The sequence below is a fragment of the Pituophis catenifer genome, unplaced genomic scaffold, assembly GCF_029215685.1.
Source record: "Pituophis catenifer annectens isolate HBS135680 unplaced genomic scaffold, rPitCat1.0.hap2 SCAF_8, whole genome shotgun sequence".
Lineage (NCBI taxonomy): Eukaryota > Metazoa > Chordata > Lepidosauria > Squamata > Colubridae > Pituophis > Pituophis catenifer.
This window is the reverse complement of record NW_027256888.1, coordinates 68,390,387-68,416,391: the sequence shown is the minus strand read 5'-3', so window position 1 is coordinate 68,416,391 and position 26,005 is coordinate 68,390,387. Positions and strand designations below refer to the sequence as shown.

Genomic DNA, 26,005 nt, shown 5'->3' with positions numbered 1-26,005 from the left:
TGAAGATCATTTGTTTTTGTATATGTTTGGAAGCAAGGAAGTCTATAGCTTGGGTTCTGGTTCCTCTTCAAGTTCCTTTGTAATTTGCTGTCCCTGAAAACAGGTATTTCAACACTTTGCTAAAGAGATTATTCCAACAGCAGATTTTACAAGCGAAAACAACAGTGACAACAGAAACTGAGCTGTCTTTATAAGCAGAGACTAATAAGAAAACCATAGTGTAGCATAGTAATTGGAAATGTTCAGTCCATGTCAGAATCTGAACCACTAGAGCAGATAAAATAAAATTCTGCTTTGTAGCTGGTTAAATGACCTGAACAAATCCAGTCCAGCAGTTGTTTTTAATTAAAGCTTTTTGTATTACCTTTCACCCTGATCTTTCTGTAGATGTGGATGAAAGAGGGAGAGGAAAAAAGTATGTGCAAGACAGGTGGAAATAAACCCACCAGTTCAAAAGAGGTTGCCAAGTAGTATGTTATATAGGATTGGGGGAAAAGAAAAAAAAAATGTGGATTTTAATATCCTTTCTGTATACAACACTAATTCTCAAATCCTTGAAACTCTTTTAATCCTGCTTTAAATTTATTTAGAAGTGTTATTTATCTAAAGTTCTTGGTTTTCTTACAAGTCTCCCTAATGGTCCCACTAGTGCCCTAAGGGATGTGGTGGCTCAGTGGCTAAGACACTGAGCTTGTCAATTAAAAGATCGGCAGTTCAGCGGTTCGAATCCCTAGTGCTGCGTAACAAGGTGAGCACCCGTTACTTGTCCCAGCTTCTGCCAACCTGGCAGTTCAAAAGCACGTAAAAAATGCAAGTAGAAAAATAGGGACCACCTTTGGTGGGAAGGTAACAGCATTCTGTGCGCCTTTGGCATTTAGTCATGCCGGCCACATGGCCACGGAGACGTCTTCGGACAGTGCTGGCTCTTCGGCTTTGAAACAGAGATGAGCACCGCCCCCTAGAGTCGGGAACTACTACCACATATGTGCGAGGGGAATCTTTACCTTTACCTTTAATGATCCCAAGTCCTGCACAATTGGGTGAAGTTTGATGGCCTGAACTTAAAGTTACCAGGAACTAAGAATACTCTTCTCATCATTTGTTCTCTCCCTTCCTCCTCCTGTTTCCCTACAGTTAAATTGTGTAGAAATAAAACTGTTAAGTCATTTACTATACTGAATCACCCTGATTACAGCACAGTTGTGTATACATGGAAATTAAAGCCTTTTGATATTTAGATCATTTCCTGAATAGTGTTATTGAGCTTTAAAAGGTTAATTCTTTTTTAAAAACAGATAATAATTGATTCAAAGTAGATCAAGAAAAGATTGAAAGGGTACACTGAAGTTCTATACAGTAGAGATGCAAGTATCCAAAATATTTTAGAAGAGTGTCTCTGTTTACAAGAAAATCTAATACTAGAAAATGAAGTTACATCTACGTTGGAGTTATTTCCAAGTTGAAAGCTACCAAAATAACTATGGAAGTATGTCAAACAACAGAAGAAGAACCACAAACTACGCCAGCAAAACTGGAAAGTGACACAGTGGCCATTAGAAAAGGCCAGCTAACATGCCCCTATCAAAGGAAGTAAACTTAATAGAGTGTGTAAACTATGATACCATACATTCACTTTCTCAGGCCAGAAAAATAATGCTTAGAAATATCCAATAAAGATTACAGCCATACATGGAAAGGGAGGTGCCAGATGTTCAAGCTGATTTTAGAAAAGTCTGAGGCTCAAGAGAATTATTTGCTATGAATTTATTTATTAAATGTATTAAATTATTACTAAATTTAAATTAAATGCTGGATAATTGAGAAAGCTAATGAAGATTGAAAAGCACTCAGCATGTGTTTCATAATTATCAAACATCTTTGATTGTGTTGACTCTATCAAGCTGTGGAATGTCCTTCAGAAAATCCAAATTCTAGAACATCTCATTGCCTTTGTATGTAGCCTATACTCAAGGCAGGAAGCCACAGTGGAAACAGAACACGGTGAAACACATCAGCTCCATATTGGCAAAGAGGGTTAGCCAGTTCATCCTTACTTATTTAGCTTATATGCAGGACATATATTGTGGGAGGCTGGATTGGAAAGCAAAGAGCATGGACAAAATGAACATAAATAATCTCCACTCTGCTGCTTATATTAGCTGCTCATGGCTGTCTGATATTAAGAAGCACAATGAAAAATGGGAAAAGATTAAATAGAAAGAAGACCTAACTAATGGCAACAGGTTAGGAATTAATAATGAAGACTCTGAAGTGATGGATAGCTCTAGTTCTAGGATTGACTTCAACAGTAAATGAACTAGCAGAAGAATTGAGAAGAATACCCATCAACTAGTATCTCCTGAAGTAGCAATGAAATCCTTAGAAGGTTTGGAAGAGATTGGAAGATATATTAGATGTGATGTGTCTAAAACTAAAAGTATAAAAATCATGCAGGCAGTGGTTTTCCTATCGTTCTATGGCAGTGAAAGTTGGACTTGAAGAAGCTTGATTGTGCACCTTCAACTTGATAAAAGTGAATAGCTTTGTATGTAAAACTCAAATAGGCTAACTTAGCCAGAGTTAATATAGTTTTCCTTAGAGAGCAACATGACCACTAGTAATACCCTCTGTCCTTTCACGTTTCCTGATCTCAGTGGTTTATTTATTTTAAGTTTAATAATAATTAATCAGAAAAGCTGGGATACTGCAAAACAGAATGCCAGCTTCAAGTCTCATGATTTTATTTAGCTGTTTGGGGACGTGGTAGTTATTTTACTAATGTTCATAATTTTTAAAAAGTAACATTGGTTGAAAGGTAAAGGCAAAGGTTCCCCTCTCACATATGTGCTGGTCGTTCCTGACTCTAGGGGGTGGTGCTCATCTCCGTTTTGTAGCCAAGGAGCCAGCACTGTTCGAAGATGTCTCTGTGGTCATGTGGCTGGCATGACTAAATGCTAAAGGCGCATGGAACTCTGTTACCTTCCCGCCAAAGGTGGTCCCTATTTTTCTACTTGTATTTTTTACATGCTTTCGAACTGCTAGGTTGGCAGAAGCTGGGATAGGTAACGGGAGCTCACCCCGTTATGCAGTACTAGGGATTCGAACCGCTGAACTGACGACCTATCGATCGACAAGCTCAGCATCTTAGCCACTGAGCCACCGCATCCCAATAAACATGGTTGAAACAGAATGCTTAATATTAGCATGAACATATTAGATACCAGTAGTTGGCCGGTAATGTGTTTCATTTCTTTGGTGATGCCATTTGTGCAATTTCTTAAGTCTCATTGTGTCTCATTTGAAACTAAGGATATCCCTGAAATACTTGTGTGGTAACCTTAATCTTCTTTTAAAATACTGTTTAATAGAATTATTACAGTCTTATTATGGGTTGGACTTTTATCTGCCTAGACTTTAAGGAAGTAATTGTGGTAGAACAGCAGGCAGAGTTGGGGGCAGAGTTAAGTGTGTCATCAGCTTGGAGTTCTTATGTGAAGTTGCCACAAATGATTGCAAGTCTAGTACAATTCTTGAATTCCATTGACTCATATCTGATGCCAATTTAGTATTGAACCTTAGTTGACTAGATTCTTGTGTATAAGCATGAGCAATAAATCCTCTGAAGTGCAACTTAACATATGGTCCTGATTTGCAGCTAACTGTGGCAGAAACTATCTGGCAATTCTATGGATTCATTCATTCATTCATTCATTCATTTCACTTATATGACGCCGGCTCGCCAAAGGTGACTCTAGGTAGCTTACAGGGATTAAATAAAATGCCCTATAAAGCAATTAAAACAATAAAGATTTAAATTTAAATTTAAATATTCAGTTAAAATAAAGCTAAACAGGAGGGAGAAGGAGGGAGCAGAGTGTGCACAGGGAGGAAGTGGAGTGTTCTCTACTCCATCAGCCACCTCCATCAGCAACGTGATAGACATAGGGCAACAATACACACACACACACACACACACACACACACACACACACACAGTGTTTTTCTATCGAGACACCTGGTCTACTCCAGCATGTGGGAGGGAGCATTCTGCATCCCTTTCGCCTTTCAGCTCCAATCCAGGAGCCCTCAAGCAGTCGCATTCACAACAAACCATTTTATACCAAGTTTATATTTCACTGATAAAGAAATAAAGGGAGACTAGTATATTTCAAGCTATTTAGCTCTCATCAGCTAGCCATATGCTTACTTGGATTTGAACTTGGGCTCCCTGCATGTTAGGCATGTATGTACAGTGTATATACATACTGTATATATAAAACTAATAGAGTTTAGTAAATGTCAAGAATTATATTAAAAGTGTATGGGTTGAGAAATGACTTATTTTTTACCTTTTAAATTGTGACAAAAGTTTTATATATTTATACATCCTCAACATTATTTATATATTTTATTAGGCATTTTCAAAATAGAAAGTTCTGTATCTTTCTAATTAACCTTATCTTTAATTAACAAGAGCTCTGTCTTTTGCTTCCAGAAGTTTTTTTAAAAAAATAATAATAATAAACTGAACAGACAAGATTTAATAAGCACCCTAATGAGAGTGATAAATCTTTTTTCTCCTATATAGCATTCCTACATAAAAAAAGCAAACATACTTTCTATTTTTAAAATAATTCTAAACTAGTGACTATTTCATTTTTCGATTTTAAAAAAATACACACAGAGAGAGAGAGACACATACACATTTGAGAATGTGGCCTGTCTGTTTATGCTATGTTTCTATTATGTTGCTGTTATGTTTCTTTCCTTGAACTGAGCACTTTCTTTGAACCGCAAATTTTATCTAAGTTTCACTAAGAAATGGCTTGAGAGGGAAATTATTCAAGGGTGAGACCTAAAAGGTGGGGAAAAGAACCTTGTAACACACCTGGAAACAATCATATGTGATTTGAGTGTCAGTATAACTGCAATTTTAGATAAGTAATGCAGTCTAGCGGTATACCTAGCTTATAGGATGTACTGTGTGCAATTACCATTAAGAAAGACAATTACACTGATTAAATATGAAAAGCAAAATAATTTGGTTACTTTTCTTTGAATTTCATTCCACAGGAAAAACAATCATTCAGATCTGAGTGATTATGCTGTGAAAACATATAAATTTGAACAAGTGATATTTGTAGAAATTCATCCTTATGCATTAGCTCCATTTCCACAAATTTAAATTTAACTCATGGAATTTAAGCATTTAAAAATAATGTGTCTCCTCTGATAAATAAAGAAGGAAACGGTTAAAAGATTTATCCCCCCCCCCAAAAAAAAAACAATTCTAGGAATCCTGGGAGAATTGATAAAAAGATTTTCAGCAACACTGGCACTTAAAATCATTTATTATACAGTACATACATAGCATAATAGCAGTGGTTCCTTGACTAGCCTCACAGTGTGAGAGTTTTTATGATTATTGCCAACTATCAGATAACTTATTTTGGACTTGAGATTCTCACCTAGCTTGAGGCTACCAGTCTCTGAAGTTAACAGCTCATTAACCAGGTAGAAAATGATTGGTTGCCAGGAATTGCTAAATGAATTTAGTATATAAAGCTCAGTACACAATTGTGTTTGTTCTTATTCCAATTCTTATTCCAATTCCACCTCAGGTGCAAATGTCCATTTAGTTTCTAAGATTGTACGACTTTCCTCTATAACTTTCTCATCCTTCTGAAATTTACTGATGTACCAACATTATCTGCCGATAGAGCAGTGATGAAATCTGAACCGGTTTGCCACTGGTTTGCTGGCCACGCATGTGCGATGTGCGCCAAGCACACGCACATGCTCAGTGTGCACCAAATGTGCATTGCATGTGTGTGCATGCGCAGTGCACATCAAACACAAGCCCCAAAAGGAGGCTTGGGAATATAAATAGAACAGCAAGGGGGGGGGAATCAGCTGTGCCACGCAATTTAGATTCACTAGAAAGCAGGATTTCCTGCTTTCTAGCGATTTTAAATCACATGGCACAGCTGATTGTCAGAAATACCGGTTCAGAGGAACTGGTAGCTTTTTTTTACTGCAGATTTGCCCGAACTGGTAGTTTTTATCACTACCAATTCCCCCGAACCGATGCGAACCGGTAGCATTTCACTACTGCAATAGAGGATATCAAAAGGGTAACTTTTCTATCAACTGTTACGTTACTATCAGAGCTTTTCAGATAGGCCACATAAATCTCTAGTAAAATGTTAAATTCATTCGGCCCTTCATGTATCACTTGTTTTTCATTCATAGTCAGCTTCTCTGATTTAGTAACAGGAGCTCTTAATTTGAAATAGCAAACAAAAAACTCTGACTTAGAAAGGAGTCCAGAGGTTTTCATTTTACCATTGATGCTACATGCATTCTTTGTATCAATTCCAATCTGCTGACATGATGGAAACAATGAAGAAGAGAAGGTTCATCCACTGGTTTAAGTCAATATAAACAGTAATACTGATTGGTTCTCAGTGATACTGAAATGAAAAAAGCCATTTATCTCTAGAAAAGATACTCTTGACCAGTAGAACCTAAGTACATGCAAATACTTACGCTGATATATTTTTATAAGTTCTGGAAACGATGGTGAGATACTATCAAACATAAGACTCCAAATTTTGGGCTTAGACAATTTAGAACTACACCGACTTCAGTCTGACTTAAGCATAGTACATAAAATTATCTGCCACAATGTCCTTCTTGTCAATGACTACTTCAGCTTCAACCACAACAATACACGAGCAAAAAATAGCTACAAACTCAAGGTAAACTGCTCCAAACTCAATTGCAAAAAATATGACTTCAGTAACAGAGTGGTCAATGCCTGGAATGCACTACCTGACTCTGTAGTTTCTTCCCCAAACCCCCAAAACTTTACCAACTGTCTACTGTTGACCTCACCCCATTCCTAAGAGGTCTGTAAGGGGCATGCATAAGCACACTAGCGTGCCTACTGTCCCTGTCCTAATATTCCTTTTTATTTACTCTTTTCATGTATTCAAATTATGTTTATATTTTACCTGTTATATATGTTTGACAAATAAACTTATGATTATGATTATAACTAGTGATTAGTAAAATGAGAAGTCCAGAAGAAACAGAAAGTTTTTAAATAGTTAATCCTGAAGTCACTAACTAGATAATTTAATCTTTTTATGGCTGCATAAGTACCCAAAAACAGATTTAACATCTACTTAGTGGAATCAAGCTTAAGTCTATTGTTGCTCTTGAATTATTTTTTCCCATAGAGAGCATGTAATAGATATCTGTAATTTCCCTAAATTGCTCATATTGTATATTTCTATTTTATGTTTACATACTTTATTAAAGAATATGCTTTTAGTCAATATGTTTGTTCTATCAAGTCAGTGTTGATTGTTAGCAACCATACATATATCTTTTCCCCGGCATATCTATGCCCTCAAATTTGTCCTTCAGATCTTCTAATGGTGTATCTATTGCTTCTGTAATGGACACATCCTCTCTCTTTTTTTCCTTCTACATTTCTCAGTATCACAAACTTCTACAGAGGACTAGGTCTTTGCATAATGTGTCCAAAATATACTAAGTTGATCTAAGTTATTTGTGCCTCAAGTGAGGAAAACAGCATTATCTGCATGATTTTCATCTTTGTATTTCAGTATATAGTAAGTACTTCTTCATAGCATATAAATGTCTTTTGCAAAGCCTTCATTACAAGTGATAGTCTATGGTATATTCCTTGAATGAAGGTTCCTTTCTTACTGACAGTGAATCTTAAAAGGTAGAAACTATCCATCACTTCAGGACTTGCATTGTCATTTCTAAGGCTGGCTGTTATACCAGAGGTGGGTTTCAGCAGGTTCTGACCAGTTCTGGAGAACCGGTAGCAGAAATTTTGAGTTGTTCAGAGAACCGGTAAATACCACCTCTGACTAGCCCCGCCCCCATCTATTCTCTGCCTCCCAAGTCCCAGCTGATCGGAAGGAAATGGGGATTTTGCAGTAACCTTCCCCTGAAGTGGGGTGGGAATGGAGATTTTACAATATCCTTCCCCTGCCATGCCCACCAAGCCACACCCACAGAACTGGTAGTAATTTTTTTTTTGAATCCCACCACTCTGTTATAGCTGTTGTCATTTGTTTCATCTTCTGTAGAACTTACTTTCATTCTGTGTATCTTTTGTGTATCTTAGCCCCAATTTTTCAGTGTGCTTGCTATTTGGTTTTCATTAATAAAGCTTTCAGAACATTTGCATTTTTAGCCATCGGTGTAGTGTTATTAGCATAGATTCTTCAACTGTAAACTATTATCATCTTTTTCTCCAAATCAGCTTCCCTCAATCTCTCTCGCTCTCTCATTCTCTCTTTCTCTCTCCCCCGTATGTATGTGTGTTGAGTAAATAAGAATAGAGCATACAGCCTTGTCTCATTAATTTTCAAACCTCGAACCACTCTATTTCATCTTATTCCATCCAGATTGTGTCTTCCTGCCTATGTTTACATTTCACGTGAGGTCAATGAAATGTTTTTGTATTTTCATTTCCCGAACCATGTAATGTATTGTTATATGCTCACATATTTTGTATTCTTGGGTTTTCAGAAATGGCAATAATACAAAGGGAAGAAATCAGAAAATCGTACATTTTTTTCTCGATTAGAATTTTTTTCATCTTTCATTGTATTGATTTATCACAGGACTACGATTTCATTAATTCTCAGAAGTAGTAGGCTGCTGTTTTATCAAGTACACTGTATTCAAAGACAATATTTTATAAGAGAGTGAAAGAGTTAAGTTTTATACAAAATATGGATTTAGATTCAGTCTAACTACATCAAATGCAAGGGACGTATCAGAGAAAAAGAAAAATAATGTACAGAATGGAAAGATGTATTGGAGTAGAATTAAAATGGATCCTTCTTTATAAAACAATTTTGGTGTGTATAAAGGTAAAGGTTCCCCTTGCACATATGTACTAGTTGTTCCTGACTCTAGGGGGCAGTGTTCATCTCTGTTTCAAAACCGAAGAGTCAGCGCTGTCCGAAGACGTCTCCGTGGTCATGTGGCAGGCATGACTAAATCCCAAAGGTGCACGGAACGCTGTTACCTTCCCGCCAAAGGTGATCCTTATTTTTCTACTTGCATTTTTTACATTGTTTCGAACTACTAGGTTGGCAGAAGCTGGGACAAGTAACAGGAGCTCACCCCATTACGCGGCACTAGGGATTTGAACCACTGAACTGCCGATCTTTCAATCGACAAGCTTAGTGTCTTAGCCACTGAGCCACCGTGTCTCTCCTTTGGTGTGTATAATAACTACCAATAACTCAGGATCTTTCAGACAGCAACAAGTTTATGTTTTCTAAGCATTTCATTTCAATTGTCAGTGCTACTGTAACATATACTATCAGAAATTCTCAAATATATTATATAGCTGTAGACCCTAAATGTTTAGCTTAAATTAATCATCACAGCTGGTTGCTTTAATGGATACTTTATAGCAGTGGTCCTCAACCCCCGGTCCGCGGACCGGTGCCGGGCCGTGGAGTACCTGGCACCGGGCCGCGCAGCGGCCGGGGGACATGAACGCTGCAGCGCAAAGGCTCCTGGGCCGTGCGCAAAAGCTCCTGGGTCGTGCGCAAAAGCTCCTGGGCCGTGCGCAAAGGCTCCAGGGAAGAGAGCCCCGCGCAGGTACGCACGTGTGGCCCAAAGCCCTCACCCCTGCGCACGCTCAGCGGGCCATGGTAAAATTATCAAAGGCTGATTGGTCCGCGGCGATAAAAAGGTTGGGGACCACTGCTTTATAGTATAAATGTTCCAACAGTTTCAAAGCCAGACACTTTGAAAAAGAGGAAGATTTTAGGTGAGCCTCAATGTCTTCTGATCTTGGGTGTTGTTTGTTTGTTTATTGGTGCATTTCACAAAATTTGATTTATTGGACAATAGAATAATATGGTTCAAGTGACCTCAACCTCACATACCTAGTAAATGAGATTTCCGCTGTAGTTTATGTTACTTTCTTCTTTGACTTTACCAGTCCTTCAATAAAAGAATTGGCTTAAATGTTAATGATAAAAATGTAACAGTAGGAATTTTTATTGTAATTTTGTATGCTTCATTTCTGTTACTGGAGACAGTAAATCTAATAGTAGTAAGCAATGTGGGCTTGCAATCACTTGTTTGTAAACTGATGCTTTTATCTGAAAATAGAAAGTTTTAAACTGTATCTAAAGTATTAATGCCACAAAAATTATGGGCAAACTAGTACTCCTTCCCCCCTTCCTTCCTTCCCCCCTTCCTTCCCCCCTTCCTTCCTTCCCCCCTTCCTTCCCCCCTTCCTTCCTTTCTTCCTTCCTTCCTTCCTTCCTTCCTTCCTGCCTGCCTGCCTGCCTGCCTGCCTGCCTGCCTCCCTCCCTCCCTCCCTCCCTTCCCTGTATTAACAGTATGAAAATCCAACAGAGCCAAAAAGCAATAGCCAAAAGAAGACACATTTCAACACACTTAATAGAAATTACTTATGAAACTCCTAAGTGATATGTTCCTTTGTTGCTCTCTCTATAAGGAATTAATATTTAGGTATGTATTTATCTTGTTTAAAAGAACTACCCTGGTAGAAAACACCATGTCTGTCTGTCACTGCTTCTATCTGACCAGAGGTATCTTTCCAGGTTGCCCAATTTTATGCTACGATTTGTTGTACTCAACCTACCCATGGTTGATTTTTAGCACAAATTTAGCCACTGCTATTTATACACAGGCCTATGCGTACATCAGAGCAGAACAATCCCCATCTTTATTCAACCTTATGGAGTTTTGAAACTGAATTGAAAAGAAATAGTTTATTTCTTTCACCTGTGTTTTTGAAATGCTGATTGAAATTACTTTAAAGGTAAAGGTTCCCCTCGCACATATGTGCTAGTCCTACCCGACTCTAGGGGGCAGTGCTCATCTCCATTTCAAAGCCGAAGAGCCAGCACTGTCTGAAGACATCTCCGTGGTCATGTGGCCAGCTGACTAAACGCCAAAGGTGCAGAGAACGCTGTTTCCTTCCCACCAAAGGTGGTCCCTATTTTTCTACTTGCATTTTTTACGTGCTTTCGAACTGCTAGGTTGGCAGAAGCTGGGACAAGTAACGGGAGCTCACCCCATTATGCGGTACTAGGGATTTGAACCACTGAACTGCCAACCTTTCGATCGACAAGCTCAGTACCTTAGCCACTGAGCCACCACACCCCTTTATTTTTTTCAGTTTATTTTTTATTTTATTTATTTTATATTATTTAGTTAGTTTCTTTTTTAGTTTCTTTTTAGGATGGTCTTAAAGCAATCTTTTTGCAGAAGCGTTTTGCTACCCTTACATTAATTTTAAATGTAGTTTTAAAGTTAGAGCACTGATCAAAATGTATAACTTTATTCTTTTATGCCAACTATCACTGCAGTTCATCACAGTCTATTATCCTGACTTCTAAATAATCCATCGATAGAGTGTCATTTCTTAGAATTATAGCTTAGTTTATTTTATAAAACAAGAAGACTTGAAAATAGTCACAGGATGGCATTCTTGGACTGGCCAGGGAAAAGTTATGATGTAATTTATTTTCAACTGAAAGAAAACAGAAGTCATAAAAAGGAGTGACAGTATTCTTTCTTTCTACCTTTCATAGATATTTCAGCTAAATTTAGAACTGGCCCAATGAAATTCATGAGTCCATTATTTCTGCTGACCATGGGAGGAGATAATTTATGTGAAAAAATGCCCCTGTCTCGGAGTATGACAAATAGTTTAAATGTTTGAGAAATAGGAGTTATAAGAAAGATTTCTAATGGAACTGTACTAAAGTGGAATTGTATTAAAATCTTCATAGTTGTTAGAAGTGTAGATTGTTTGTAGGGTGAAGCCCTCATGAGCTTCACATTTCTAAGGTTTGTGATAATTAAGCCCAAGAGAAGAAAATTGTGCATTTCTTCATCTACTATAGAATGTATAATAAAGGCTATTCCTATTATTCCTATAATAAAGGCTATTCCTCCAGGAAACCTTTAGAACTGGAAATATCAATCCATTTTTCAGTATTTTTAACCAATATTTTTAAACTGAGGGAAAAATTTTTGCAGAACTCTTTAGTTATTAACACAAGAGAACTGTCACTTTAAAAAGAATGAAAAGGAGTAGAGAATCATGGAACAAGACATTAATAGATTCATTAGGGAATATTTAAGTTCTTAAAAATAAAACAAGATTACTGATCATAGATGACTTTTATGAAGTATAAGGGAATAATATTTAAAATGCTCTTTGTGGGTGATCCTTTGTGGGTGATTCTAGGCATAGACTTACTTCACAGATTTTTTTTTTTTTTTAATTTGGTAAAATATATTAGCTACTGGTTTTATTAACCCCTGAAGATTCTATTCAATAATATTTCAATCTTTCTTCAACACTGAATATTAAGACTTGGGAAAGAACATTAGGGAGAAAAATCTAAGTTTCCAAAGAAGAATGTGAAGAAAATATTGGCTGTTTTCTACCTATCTCTGACACCATCCCCTAGAAAAATTAGGCTATCACTGAAATATGCCTCATTACAGTGACAGAAAGTATGGTAACTTTTCATTCTCTGTTATCATTGTTTTAAAAATATATAGACAAATGGGTAAACAATCATAGCTTTCGCTCCATCCCACAAAATCTGTTCTGATCCCACAGAACCTGTTTCATGTATGTTATACTTGAAATCCATATTTTCATGTTTTCTGTTTGCTGATAATGGCTCAGTCCTTCAGCTCCTCACCATACATCTTTCTAAATTTTATGGATTCAGGTGCTGTTGCAGCTTGTATATATCTTTCATGGTATTGAACAAATGGCGCTCTATCATATTTCACACAAAATGCAAACATCCTGCCAGCTCCTAAGAGCCCTACAGATTGACTTGTTCAGGCTGCGATTGGTAGTCCAACTGTTGTCATGATATAGTCTACTCTGCTGACAATGCTCCAAAGGTTTTTGCTTTTCCCCCAGCTAGACAAACTCAAAGCTCTTTCATCAAATGCACAGATCCCCAAAGCATTGCAACATATGGTTCCTGCAAATGGAAGTCATTCAAAGTTAATGGAAGCCATTACTGGAATTAATTTGCCTCCTTGAATACTCATTTGCCTCCTTGAAAGTTGCTCAAATATGAGAAGAGTTTCTTGCTAAATCTGCTTCAAGACTGCTTTTGGGCAGCATGTTAACGGCTGATACTATCTCTCTGTCTCCATTTCTGATGACTTTGTCCTCCGGTTCCCATCAGTTGACATATTGAAATCGAGTCCAAGGACTGGATGAGAGCTAATGTCTCTTCTCACATTAATGAATCGGCTAAACTCCTATAACTTGAAATTGTTGTGATTTACTCTTCTGAAGGTTGAGCCTCTTGAGTCCAGTATGTCTATACTCTGCCTCTTAATCCTGTTAGTTTCTTCCAGGTGACCTGAAATTTAAACTTCAAGTGATTAATTTCACCAAGTTCTTACTGCCTTTCCTACTGTTAAATGAACTATGGGTTTATATTACCTGTTACAGTTGGATTGTTCATTAATTCCAGGTCCTTCATTTTCTCTAGGACATTCAGGGCAGTAGAAAAATATAGACATTATAATTTACTGTTCATTTTAAAGATGAGACTACCTCATGTCCCTAGGAATATTATTGTACTCTTCTTGTCACTTCCCTTAAAAACATGTTTCACAATAGTGGACACAGGGGGTCAAAGAGGGAATCATGTCTCATAACTATGAAGGTGTTCATAGTTCATATACAATATTCTCACCATGTCCATAAGGGTATCAAAGGAGAAAAAGGAAGCCTACCTGCAGTTCTAGAAAAATAAATCCCAGTCCAATTCTGAAATGGTCAATGCATTTATTTGATGTTGGTCCTATTATTAGGTCCATTGTTTAGTTATTATGTAGAGGCTAAACAAAGGTCAGAAGTACAATTCCAGATAGCATTTCTTACTATGTGAGTAATTCAACTTGACCTAAATGATCAAACTTTAAAGTATACTAGTGTGATGGTTCTCCTTCTATAGCTAGATATTTCATCAAGAAACCTTTTTGATATATTTGATAGGTCTGCTAGTTAGAGAAGACCATCAGCTCCTGTTACTGACTATAAAGCAAGAGGAGAGGGAAGGAGGGAAAGAGACAGAGACAGATATTTCTACAAGTTAAGCACCACTTGTGGCATTTGTGTACTAGTTTTCTGATGTGAGCCAAAAAAAATCTGCTTCTTTTCCCAATCATAATATGTGTTATTGGAAAGGAAGAAGATAAAGAACATGCTAAGTTTGGATGTAACTATTGAGAAGAAAAGAAGTTTAAGAAAACCAAAGTGTAAACCATGTAAGAAGATTTTTTTAAATCAAGTTTTATTAGTTTTTCCCCTCCCCAACACCCACCCACATATTTTATGAAACAGAGTATTGACCATATCATATCATATCATATCATATACAACTTGTCATATCCACATATATTTTACTTAGTTACAATTTTTGCCAGTGTTCTTTTTCCATATTTTTTAATAAAATCTTAATATTTCTATTCTTGTTTCTATAAACAGTATCTTCTTTCGTCCTCAAATTCTATTTTCTCCATTTTTAATCATATATATTCTCTTTTAATTTTTAATAATTCATTCTTTATCCTAATATATTTAAACATGTTCGGGGATGCCTTTCTTCCATTTCATATTTTTTGTTTTACAGCAGTCTTTCTTCTCTTACTCTTACTCTCCCTCCCTTCTTTTATCCTTCTTCCCTTCTTCTTCCTTCCTCTCCTACTCCTTCTCTACTTCCCCTTCCTTTCTCCCTCTCCTCCTTTCTTCCCCACATCTAACCTTCTCTCCTACTTTTATTTCCCCTTCCTTTCTTCCTCTCCTCTTCCCTTTCTTCTATTCCTTTCTCCTTCTCCCTTCTTTCTCCCTCCTCCTTCTTCCATCTTTCTTTATTGCTGTATTCATTTTCAATTCACTGTTTTTTTTTCCTATGGTGTCCAGGCATCCCCGATTTTCTCTCCATTTATTGAATATATTCCTCAAGATTCCCGTCATGTTTTTTTAATTCTTAAGAATATATTTCAACTTATTCCATTTTTACCTTAAAATCTTTCAACTTAATTAACCTTCCACCTCTTATTTTCTTTAATTCCTAATTTCTTATTCCCACTTCAATAATTATTTTTCTCTTTTCCTAATGTTTCGATTACTTTCAGTTATTTTTACATATAAACCATTCTGTATTTGCTGATCTATTTTACATTTAACAATATACTCCTTTTTTTAATTCTTATATATATTTCATTTCATCTTTACTTACATAATTTACTTACATCATTTACTAACATTTCAATTTTCTTTCTTAATTTAAATTAATTCCTTTGTTTTTTAAATCTTTGGCACACATTTTTTTACCCTCAGCAGATGTTTCTCTCCAATCCATAAATCCCCAGACAACAAAATACAAACCTTTCTATCTTTCACATTGCATCTACTGATCTGTTTTACATTATAAAATATATTTCTTTTTTTAACTCCTTACATACATTTCATTTCATTTTACTTGCATCATTTACTAACATTCCAATTTTATGTCTTAATTTCAATTAAGTATTCCCTTTTACAATAATCTATATATTTATTCCAATTTGTTTCTTACATACAATTTCTACTACTAATATCATTCTCTTAAATCAACATGTTAATGCTTTAATTTCCTCTCTACTACCTTTTTCTTCCTTCCTCTTTTTTAACTATTGAGAAGAAAAGAAGTTTAAGAAAACCAAAGTATAAACCATGTAAGGAGATTTAAAGAAGTGTGAGAGTTTAGTTTTGTTGACGATGTCTAGAATGCAGGTAGTCCTCAATTTATGATGACAATTGCACCCAAAATTAATGTTGTTCAGTGAGAAATTTGTTAGGTGAATTTTGCCCCATTTAAAAACTTTTCTAGCCACATTTGTTAAATGAATCACTGTTGTTGTTAAATTAGTCACACGGTTGTTAAGTGAATCTGGTTTCCCCATTCATTGACTTTGCTCTGGGATGCAACCATCATATATGTGAATCGGTTATCAAGCATCCAAATGTAAACCATGTTACTATGGAGATGCTGCAACGGTCATAAATGTGAAAAATGGTCCTAAATCACTTTTTAAAGTGCCATTGTAACTTCGATTGGTCATTAAATGAACTGTTGCAAGTCGAAGACTGTGTAGGCTGTCAAATTCTGTAATCTGTACCGCGGAATAATGTATTCATGATTTTCTTAAAAGGAAGGAAGTCTGTAGTCCCCTTGACTTTGGATGATGTCTTTAGGAGGTTCTGTAAGAGATTTAAGCAACAAATTAAACCTTAAAAAACAAATCAAAATATGTAACAGAGCAAAAGGTCCTTGGAATGATCGTTGTTCCCTTTGGGACACCCAACATCTGCCAATGTTTTTAAACAGATGAAAATGTAAACAAAAACTATGCATATGTTTGAAAATTATTACTTTTGGCCTTGCCACCTTCCTACTCGCAGAAACACTCCAATTAAGGAGAATATGTAGGGAAAATCTCAAAGGGTCCATCAGTTCAGCTCAAAAAAGGTTAGTGGATGATCCCTTTAAACAAGACTTATTTTCTCATTTGTATTATGCATAACTATAACATAGAATCGTAGGGCTAGAAGGGACTTTAGAGGTCTTATAGTCCAACCCCCTGCTTAAGGCAGAAGACCTTTGGCCATCCTGGTCAAATGGTTGTCCAGAATATTTTTGAAAACTTCTAGGTTTTCAACACTCTAGGAGAGGGGTCTCCAACCTTGGCAACTTTAAGACTTGTGGACTTCAACTCCCAGCAAAGCTGGCTGAGGAATTCTGGGAGTTGAAGTCCACAAGTCTTAAAGTTGCCAAGGTTGAGACCCCTGCTCTAGGAGGCAAGCTATTCCATTGATTAATTGCTCTCACTGTCAGAAAATTTCTCCTTCCTTCTAGGTTGGATCTCTCTTTAACAAACCTCCACCCATTACTTCTTGTCCTGTCCTCTGGTGCTTTGGAGAATACCCCAATCCTCTCTTCTCTGTGACAGCCTGTCAAGTACTGGAAGACAGTTATCATATCCCCCCTTCTCTTTGAGACATACCTAGCTTCCTCAAGCAGTCTTCATACAAATTAGCCTCTGGACTCATTATCCTCTTTGTCACTCTTTTCTGCACACTTTCTAGGGTCTCAGTACCCATTTTTGTATTGTGGTGCCCAGAACTGAACTCAGTATTCCAAGTGTTGACTCACTAGTGAAGTATAACACTTCTTGTGATCTCGATGTTATCCCTGTGTTGGATGCCACTCAGGACTGCAACTTATTTGTAGTTCTCAAATATTGGGCATGCTAAGTCAGGTATCAATATGATTTATTTATTTTTTTTAATCTGTCCAAATGTTTGCTTTGAATTTCTTGGTGGTTTGCTCTTCTGGAGCAAGAATTTAAGCTGCCTATAAAGTAATGATTGTTTCGAGCTGGGTTTGAATCCTGGTTATATTTTCCTGGCAAAAGTAAGAAAGTGATTTGTCACTATCTTCTTGTGGATTTTTCCCCCTACTGCCTAGTATAATTTTAGAGGCCTTGGTTACCTGTTAGCTGAGATGCAACTTTGAATCTTCAAGATCTTAACCCTGAGGGAATCCTCACAGGGAAAATCTGGAGGTAAATTCAGTAAATGATTATTCAGACACACTTTTCAGCTACTGCAGAATTCATTATTATTATACAATAAAACCCTCTTTTCAAGGATGTGCCATTTAATGTCTTTCATTCATTTTAATCAGTGGCGGGATTCTTTTTCTTTTACTACCGGTTCTGTGGGCATGGCTTGGTGTGCATGGTGTGGCTTGGTAGATTTGGCTTGCTGGACATGGCGGAGGAAAAATACCGTAAAATCTCCATTCCCACCCCGCTCCAGGGGAAAGATACTGTAAAATTTCTATTCCCTCCCCACTCCAGGGGAAGGTTACTGCAAAATCCTCATTTCCTCCCAATCAGCTGGGACTCAGGAGGCAGAGAATAGATGGGGGTGGGGCCAGTCAGAGTCAAAATTTCCGCTACCGGTTTTCCAGAACTGGTCAGAACCTGCTGAATACCACCTCTGATTTTAATCCCTTCCAGTGCAAATAGGTGACCTAACATTTCACTTAAAGTTATTGATTTCACCAAGTTCCTAATCTTTATATAAGAAATGGACTGAAATATGGGGTGGATGGTGGATATTGGTTCATAGCATTCATTTAATATCTATGGTTTTTATAGAAGGCCTTTATTAAAAGATTTGCCATCACTTTTAGTTTTACACGAAGCCATTGTTAATGATATGCTGCTGGGCAGTCTTAGGCAGGAAACTTGCTGTGAAACTGATTGTGCTAATCAAATATGCCTCACGCTAAGTTACTTGGACATGTCTCTGCAACTAATGGCTGAATTCTATAATCTGTGATCTATAATTCTACTTAACTCCTAATTAGTGCTGTTGGTTTCAATTAAAATGGTTTCAAAATAATGGTGTGCTTCTTTTTTTCCCCTGTGTTCTTTTGGGAATGAATGTGTCAGCTCTGTAGCTATGATATATATTTATTTCACTGTGTATCTTGTGGTTCTAACAATATTTGTAACCTCTATCATTAACAACTGCAAAAGCCTCAAGTATAATTTTGTAATACATTAACTGCATTTAGATCAGGCAGACATTAAATGGTTATATAATTACATTCTGTTATCCGATGCAAATAAAGAGGAACCAAACTTTAAGAATATTTAAATTACAGGTCATGATTTATCAGTTTTAACAGCATTTTGTCTAATCAGCTTCTTTCAATGAATATTTATCATGTGGCAAGATGGGTGGCTAATAAATTTTATAGATAAATTAAAAAATTGTATTTTCCATATAATAACAATAACAGTACTAATATCCCTCCAAAGAAGAGCTGGGCAATTCATTTTCCCACATGAGGAACAGGGACTGTTGTGCAGGGCTGAACAATAGGGCTGTGAAGGTGCGTAGGCACACACGCATGCACATAAAATAAAAAAAGGAATAGCAGTCGCCTTCAAAATAAAAACAATCCATGTGGGCTGGGCAGGGACAGCCAAATTGGCAAATGTGGCTCAGGGTCCATAGAATGGCCCTGTCAGGCCTGGAAGCCATTTCTATTATTGTGCCTTTCAGGCCTGCCATGTTTCCTAGTGTTTCCTAGGAAACTGAGAGGGGGGATTGTATGGAGTATGGGTGATAGGTAGTCATAATGACATTCCTTTCTCAGAAAGTCAAGGCCATCGTGCCCTGCACCTGGGAGGCTGGAATTGGGTGGCCTGTCCAGTTGGGACCATGCTGTAATTGGACCATGTGATGGACTTGTGGGTATTGGGCAGGGACTTGGACTTTCCTTTGGGTGGGGAAACTCTGGAAGCTTTCAGATTCGGGTTTCCCCAGATGTGCCAATATGACATCTCTCATAAGATGTAACTTTGAGGAAATCCAAGCCTCAGAGTCTTCTTTCGTTGTGGGTGTTACTTGGAACCTTGACATTAACCCGAATCTCCTTTAAAACAAATCACCAACTCCCCGGACTCCGGGGTGCTGTCCAGGGTCCTGAGCCCTGGCTGCTCCCTGGTCAACCAGGGAGTAGGAAGACTCAGGGAAGACGGAGGACGGGAGTGACAGATCAGGTCTAATTGAAAGGAGCAGTACTTTCTCATGGTAGAGACTACTCTCGTGATGCTAAGGGCTCTGCTGAACATGTGAAACCACATAGATAACTGAAAAGTCAGACTAAATCTGTTCCCAAAAGAAAAAAATATGTTTCCATATGGTAAGAATAGACAATTTAAATTTCATGCCAGATTAACTATCATTCTGATATCAAGAGTTGTATTGCATTTTATAGCTATAGCTGGGTGTTGAAAAATGTGCTACAGAGCTCAACTCCCACTTGGGAGTTAGAAAATCAAGACATGGAGCTGACAAACTATTGGAAAGAAATTGTTGTTGTTGTCTTGCTGGAAACACCAAGGTGCTTCTAGGGTTAAATAATCAACCGGTGACATCACTATTGCCCAGGGAACACCAATTGGGGATTCCTTTCATGTCCTCATTAATGAGTGCTCCAAAGTTCAGATGGAAAATTTGATGGCTAATGGTAATAACTTTGTTAGGAAGAGTGACAGTTCTTTGCAATGTTGGGGTTTACTCTTGGTGTTATATCAATTTTCACTTAAGGGAAACAGTACCTTGGCAAAGTTCTGGCCAGATTTGTTACATCCCCTGTCATCATGTAAGAGAAAGAGTGGCAGAACCTGGGGTCTGAATTAAAAGAAGGATCAGCCTAGAATCTCTACATAGCCACAAGTGAAGTAGCAATAACACTGTCTCAGCGTTAGATTTATATACTGCTCCATAATGCTTTACAGTTCCATAATGCTTTACAGCTCCATATACTGCTCGATAAAGCTCTACAGCATTCTCTGAATGGTTTATAATGTCAACATATTGTCCCCAACATTCTGGGTGCTCATTTTATTAACCTTGGAAGGATGGAAGGCTGAGTCAACCTTGAGCCTGTCAGGATTGAACTCCTGGTTGTGGGCAGAGATAGCCTGCAATACTACATTCTAACCACTGTGCCACCATGGCTCTTAACTAAGTCCAACCTCTTGAATTATGTTGACCTTTATCTAACTCCTGGCCGGTGCTGTTAGTTGAGAAGATTCCTCTGCATAAGCATGAGTAGCAATACATCAGTTTATTGTATAATTAATTAATTGATTTTTGTGTCACGCTTCTCCTCTACAAGGTGACTCTGAGCAAGTGTTTAAATTAGTCGTTCATGTATGGATCTGATCTTTTGTACCTGACAGTTTATTTAGGATGATTACTAAGTACCAAAAAGCACAGTGTAAAACAATGCAGGGCTTGGTAAAAAGATGTGGTAGTTCAAAGCCTGACACCTTTTTTGTGGAGTCACTTATATGTCTTCCTATGTTCGAATCCCTAGTGCTGCGTAACAGAGTGAGCTCCCGTTACTTGTCCCGGCTTGTGCCAACCTAGCAGTTTGAAAGCCCGTAAAAAATGCAAGAAGAAAAATAGGGACCACCTTTGGTGGGAAGGTAACAGCATTATGTGCACATTGGGCATTGAGTCATGCCAGCCACATGACCACAGAGAGGTCTTCAGACAGTGCTGCCTCTTCGGCTTTGAAACGGAGATGAGCACCGCTCCCTAGAGTCGGGAACAACTAGCACATATGTGTGAGGGGAACCTTTACTTTTATGTCTTGATGTTCAGCAACCCATTTGGCTTTCCACTGGAAATTAATGTTAAAGTTGTTGGGCAGATGTTGTGCAAGTGCCAGTGGAGGGTTTCATGGATTTGAGTCTTCCAGCTGATAAATGAGAAAGGCCGGCACTCACAGATGGGAGTGAGTTGCTCATAATGTTTCTGTATTCTCTCACTAGTGCATCTTGCCTTCATAAAGTTGGTGGTGCTCTATGACTCAGAACAGGAAGCCAGCAAATCGTATTGGTTTTAATATGGCCACTTATAATCCTCATGGTGTCATTGAGTCTGGCATCTAACTTACTAATATGGCAGCTGCTAAGTCATACAGGGGCACAGTATTCACAAAGAGCATTCTAAACAGGAAGGAATTGGCAGTCTGCATGCAATAGCCAGGAAGAGGAGCAGTAGTTCAAAAGACAGAGGGGGGGAAGGAAGGGGGAGCGAGGGAGAGAGAGAGAGAGAAGAAAAATAGGAAGGATTTGTGATGGTGCTAACTCGTAAGGATGGAAAACAAGATGGAATCGAGCTCATTATGCAACTGTGACTTTTGGAATTGCAAACATCTGCCTTCACTGTGATACACAAAATTCATTAGAAATGGTCACATGTATTGTACTGTTGCTTTTCTGGCCATATTGAGAATGACATGTGAGTCATTGTTTCATGATTCACCTTAGTGGATAAAGCTATCTTAGTGAGACTTAGCCCAAAAGAACAAATACCTCTTCTCGAGCATGTGTGAATACAGCTGCTGGATCTATGCCCTGTGTGTGTTTAATGGAACTTTGTGGTAATTGCAAATTAATGCCAAATAATTAACCAGGGATGAATAATGTTGGTCAAATTACATTTCCTATAAGTAGTTCCAAATGTTCATATAATATTAAGGATGCTTGAGGGATTCAGTCATAGCAAGGATAAACTGATACATGGATCAGTAGTTAGCCAGTTTTCAACATATTCATATAATTTTCTCAGAAAAAAAAAAGATATATATGTGTTTTGAAAGGAAATGTCTTTTGAAATATTGTGTGTGTGGTGTGTGTGTATATATAATATATTATATAATATATATATACATATATATTATATATGCGCGCAGTAGAAAGTAGAACACTACTTAGCTGTAGTGAAAGAAGTAAAGTCGGACTGATCTGTTAATAACAACTTCAGACAAAACAGATCAGAGTGAACTCCCTAAAGTGACGACTGGTGAGAGGGCATTGAATCTGGCCAAGGATAAAACCCTTTCAACTTTTGGAATTGTTATGTAACTGAGGTATCTGGCTGATTGAAGGCAGTGTGCAGAGTGGCTCAGAAAGATGCTTCTGGGTAGAACTGATAAATCTACTTGCAATTCTAAATCAATGACTCACTGGTTGAGACCCGCTAATGTGCGTTCATAACACATCAGGATGATTGCTACTCATGAAAAGCCATAAGTAGCAGTTTGGCATATATTGGCTGGCACTAGGGAGGCTGAAGGCTATCGGTCATAATTAAAGGGACCAAGCCAGATGAAGAAAAGAAAAAAAAAAGGAGAACTTAAGCCAATTTGAGAAAAAGAAAATACAGTTAGAAGTTTCTATTTTAAATAGAGCAGCTTCATGGAAAAGCACCACGTTCAGAATACAGAAAAGTCCTTGGAAAATTGATCTTAAAAACTAGGATTGCACTTCAATGGAAGGAAAATCACCCAGTCCTATATAACTTGTTGATCCAAAGATTCCTAATAACTGGAAAGCAGATAACAAACACTTCCTGTCAGTGATTAGAAAAGGAATTCTATTGAAGTCCATTGTTCATAAACTTGTAGTTTTAGCAAGGTAGCTATTCCCTCTTCTCCCAGAACTCTAAAACCACCAGAGACTATTGTCTTGCAGTCTCCTCGCAGGGAGCACTTGTGGGTCTTCTCCCTGTCTGGAGAGGAATATGAAGAGCCAGTCTACTCACCAGCTGTTCATTCTGCTGCATTTGTTGGCTATCTTCTCAGCCATTTCTTTCCTGGAAGTCCATTTAGAAATGTTATTATGATGATCATTCAAATGTATAATTAAATCTGTAGTAGAATGCAAATTTTATGGAGTAAAACATAAATTAGTAAATTAACATAGAGGCAGAATGCAAGAGATTTATAAATGGGCATATGCAAATAACTAAAAACAAAATAATTCATATATCTCTCAGTAATGTGTCAGTAAAACTTAGGTGCTTAATGAATTTTATAATTAAGTTTTAAAAAAAAACATTTAAAGCTGAAAAAAAGAAAGTATGCATTGTAAGTGATGGTATGTAGGTCATTTTTTTGGAGATCTTTTTTCCTGATGTTTAATTCACAATCAATTGTCTTTCATAATTTTAATTCAGTTTTGTTTTCCCTTGGGTAAACAAATGGAACAAAGGGTCCATAGGTAGTTTGGTGCGTGTAAAACTCTATTAGCATCTGCAAAGAATATCATGTGGATGTTTACAAAGTATTTTTAACTCTTACATTATTTTTCTAGAAAATGGTCCTTTGTGACACTCTATGGTGACTTCCTCTTAATGTTGACAATTTATGATTTATGACCTTCCCATCTACGTAAAACTACTTTGCAGTAGCAAAATAATATCAGTAGAGCACATTTTCTCTTAAAAATACTCACTTCTTTCCTCGTAGTTGTTGCTACGCGGGATATTTTCCCTTTGGGATAGAGGAGGGGGTTAGGTTACTTTGAGAATGTTAAGAAAATCAATTTGGCACGACTGACCAGGAATATATATCTTATTTTTCTCCACAGGAAAAAGCTCGGCATTTACAGAGTGTGCTTGTCTCTCAAGTAGATAAATCCACACAGACTGAAGTTGTAGGCCATGATGTAAGTAACTGCACTTTACAGGGATTTTTCTCATTTATCTCCTGAATTAATATTTAAATCTCTACCCGCCTCTTTTTTTTTTTCTTGCCACTTCTGGGCTTGTGCATTATTGTAAAAGTGGGCCACCTCATTCATCTTTTGCTCTTAAATCATTCCTAAATACCTTCTGCAACTGAAAAAAAAAAACTGTCTGTCTGCTGGTGCACTATGCTTCCGTAATTACGTGTTTTATCAACCGTCTTCTTCCATTCTCTAAATTTCCTCTGAGGCGAATATGAGAAAATTTACCAGCAGAATTTGAAATCTTTCTATATACATGTGCATTGACTTGCTTGTCAATAACCGGATGAATCTATTATATGCTTGTAATCATCAGAAGCTCAAATCATTTTCTTTTCTCAGTTTTGTTTTACAAAGGAAATTTGTCAAGAGTTTTAGATTCATATTTTAATCATTGGGTCTCAGTGGGGAATGTTGTTGGTAATTTAACCGAAAATTAGTTGGTTTTCCCTGGTGAGAGTATGAACTTGTGGCTATTAAGAAAATGCTCATGTTGATGGAACAGTTAAGAGAGTTTTTTGGTTTCTCCTTGCTTTAGAACCTGCCTTCAAAGAGTATTTGGTAATCAGGGTTTGGAGAGAAAACCTAAAACAGAATTATTGTTTACTTAAAGAGCATCTTGTTGTTACTTTTTGCTTTTTGGTATCCTCAGTCTAAAGTAAATGTCTGACCTTTGATGTTAGCTCTGTCCTTTGATGTGGATTGCTGTCTTCTATTTACTTGTACTGAATTTCTCTTTTTCACATTTGGAGTGAACTGCATGGAATAGCTGTGTGTGGATTGGTGGGGTTTTTTTGTTTTGTTAGTTTTTAATGGGGATTTTTTGTGTATAATGTTCATTAAATTTAAAGGATCACCTTTTCATTAAGACACAAGGAGAGTCTATCTTAGCACTCTGTCCACCGTTAACACTGATGTAGTCACATGGGGAAATGTATCACCTTAACTCTAGCATTTACCAATTTTTACCTCAGCACTTATTTGGGGGCTGCATCATGGATTTGATTGCTCAAGCTTGGATCATTTTTTCTATCTTACCAGTAGCCACCAATGATAAAGGTCTATAAAAATATAATTTTGAGAAAATTATATGTATATACCTATTATACATATGTTATATTCCTGCATTATATCTGTATAAAAGTTCTAAAAAACAATATTAAAAACTGAACACGGTACAGTAAGGCATCAGAAAGAGCAATAAATTATGACCGGCAAGGGAACTATCTATTTTACAGCAAAACACAATAACAATAATAAATCATCAAGCTGCAGTTCGACAAAAAGAAATAAATCAATCAGAAGCAAAACAAGATTACTTCAGGAAGAATGTAATGGGTCTAATTGAAAATGAAACTTATAGGAGGCGCCATTACTGAGATAGTAGTTGACTTTTTCCCCTCATCAGTTTAAGATAATTATTTTACATTGATTATCCATTTTACGTATTCTGTGGATTCAATGTGTAGCTTTCCTCACGTTTTCCTAAATCATCCATTAATTTAAATAAAATATCCTCTTTTGTAGATATTTTTCAGCTGCATGTTAGGTTCTCTGATTAACCAAATTGATACAGAAGTTTCAAATCGCCAAACGGGTACTATTTAAGTCATTATTCCTATGACTTTTTCTGTTATTCAAAATTGGTACAATTTCTTTTTCTTCTTTTTTCAAAATGTGCCAGATGTACTTTAAGAGATGCCGTGGCTTAGAACTAGTTTTGATTCATTTGGAAAAGGTTGCCCGTTAAGCAGCT

The 26,005-nt window shown here is 37.1% G+C and overlaps 1 protein-coding gene across 2 annotated transcripts in view; it reads left to right on the top strand.

Annotated features, from left to right (window-relative positions):
* Positions 1 to 26,005, top strand: part of CCSER1 (coiled-coil serine rich protein 1) — a 715,197-nt gene that overhangs the window by 321,531 nt on the left and 367,661 nt on the right. For both annotated transcript variants that reach the window (XM_070948723.1, XM_070948724.1), the window contains exon 8: positions 24,112 to 24,189. In XM_070948723.1, coding sequence (XP_070804824.1) covers positions 24,112 to 24,189 — 78 coding nt within the window. The remainder of the gene's footprint in view (positions 1 to 24,111; positions 24,190 to 26,005) is intronic.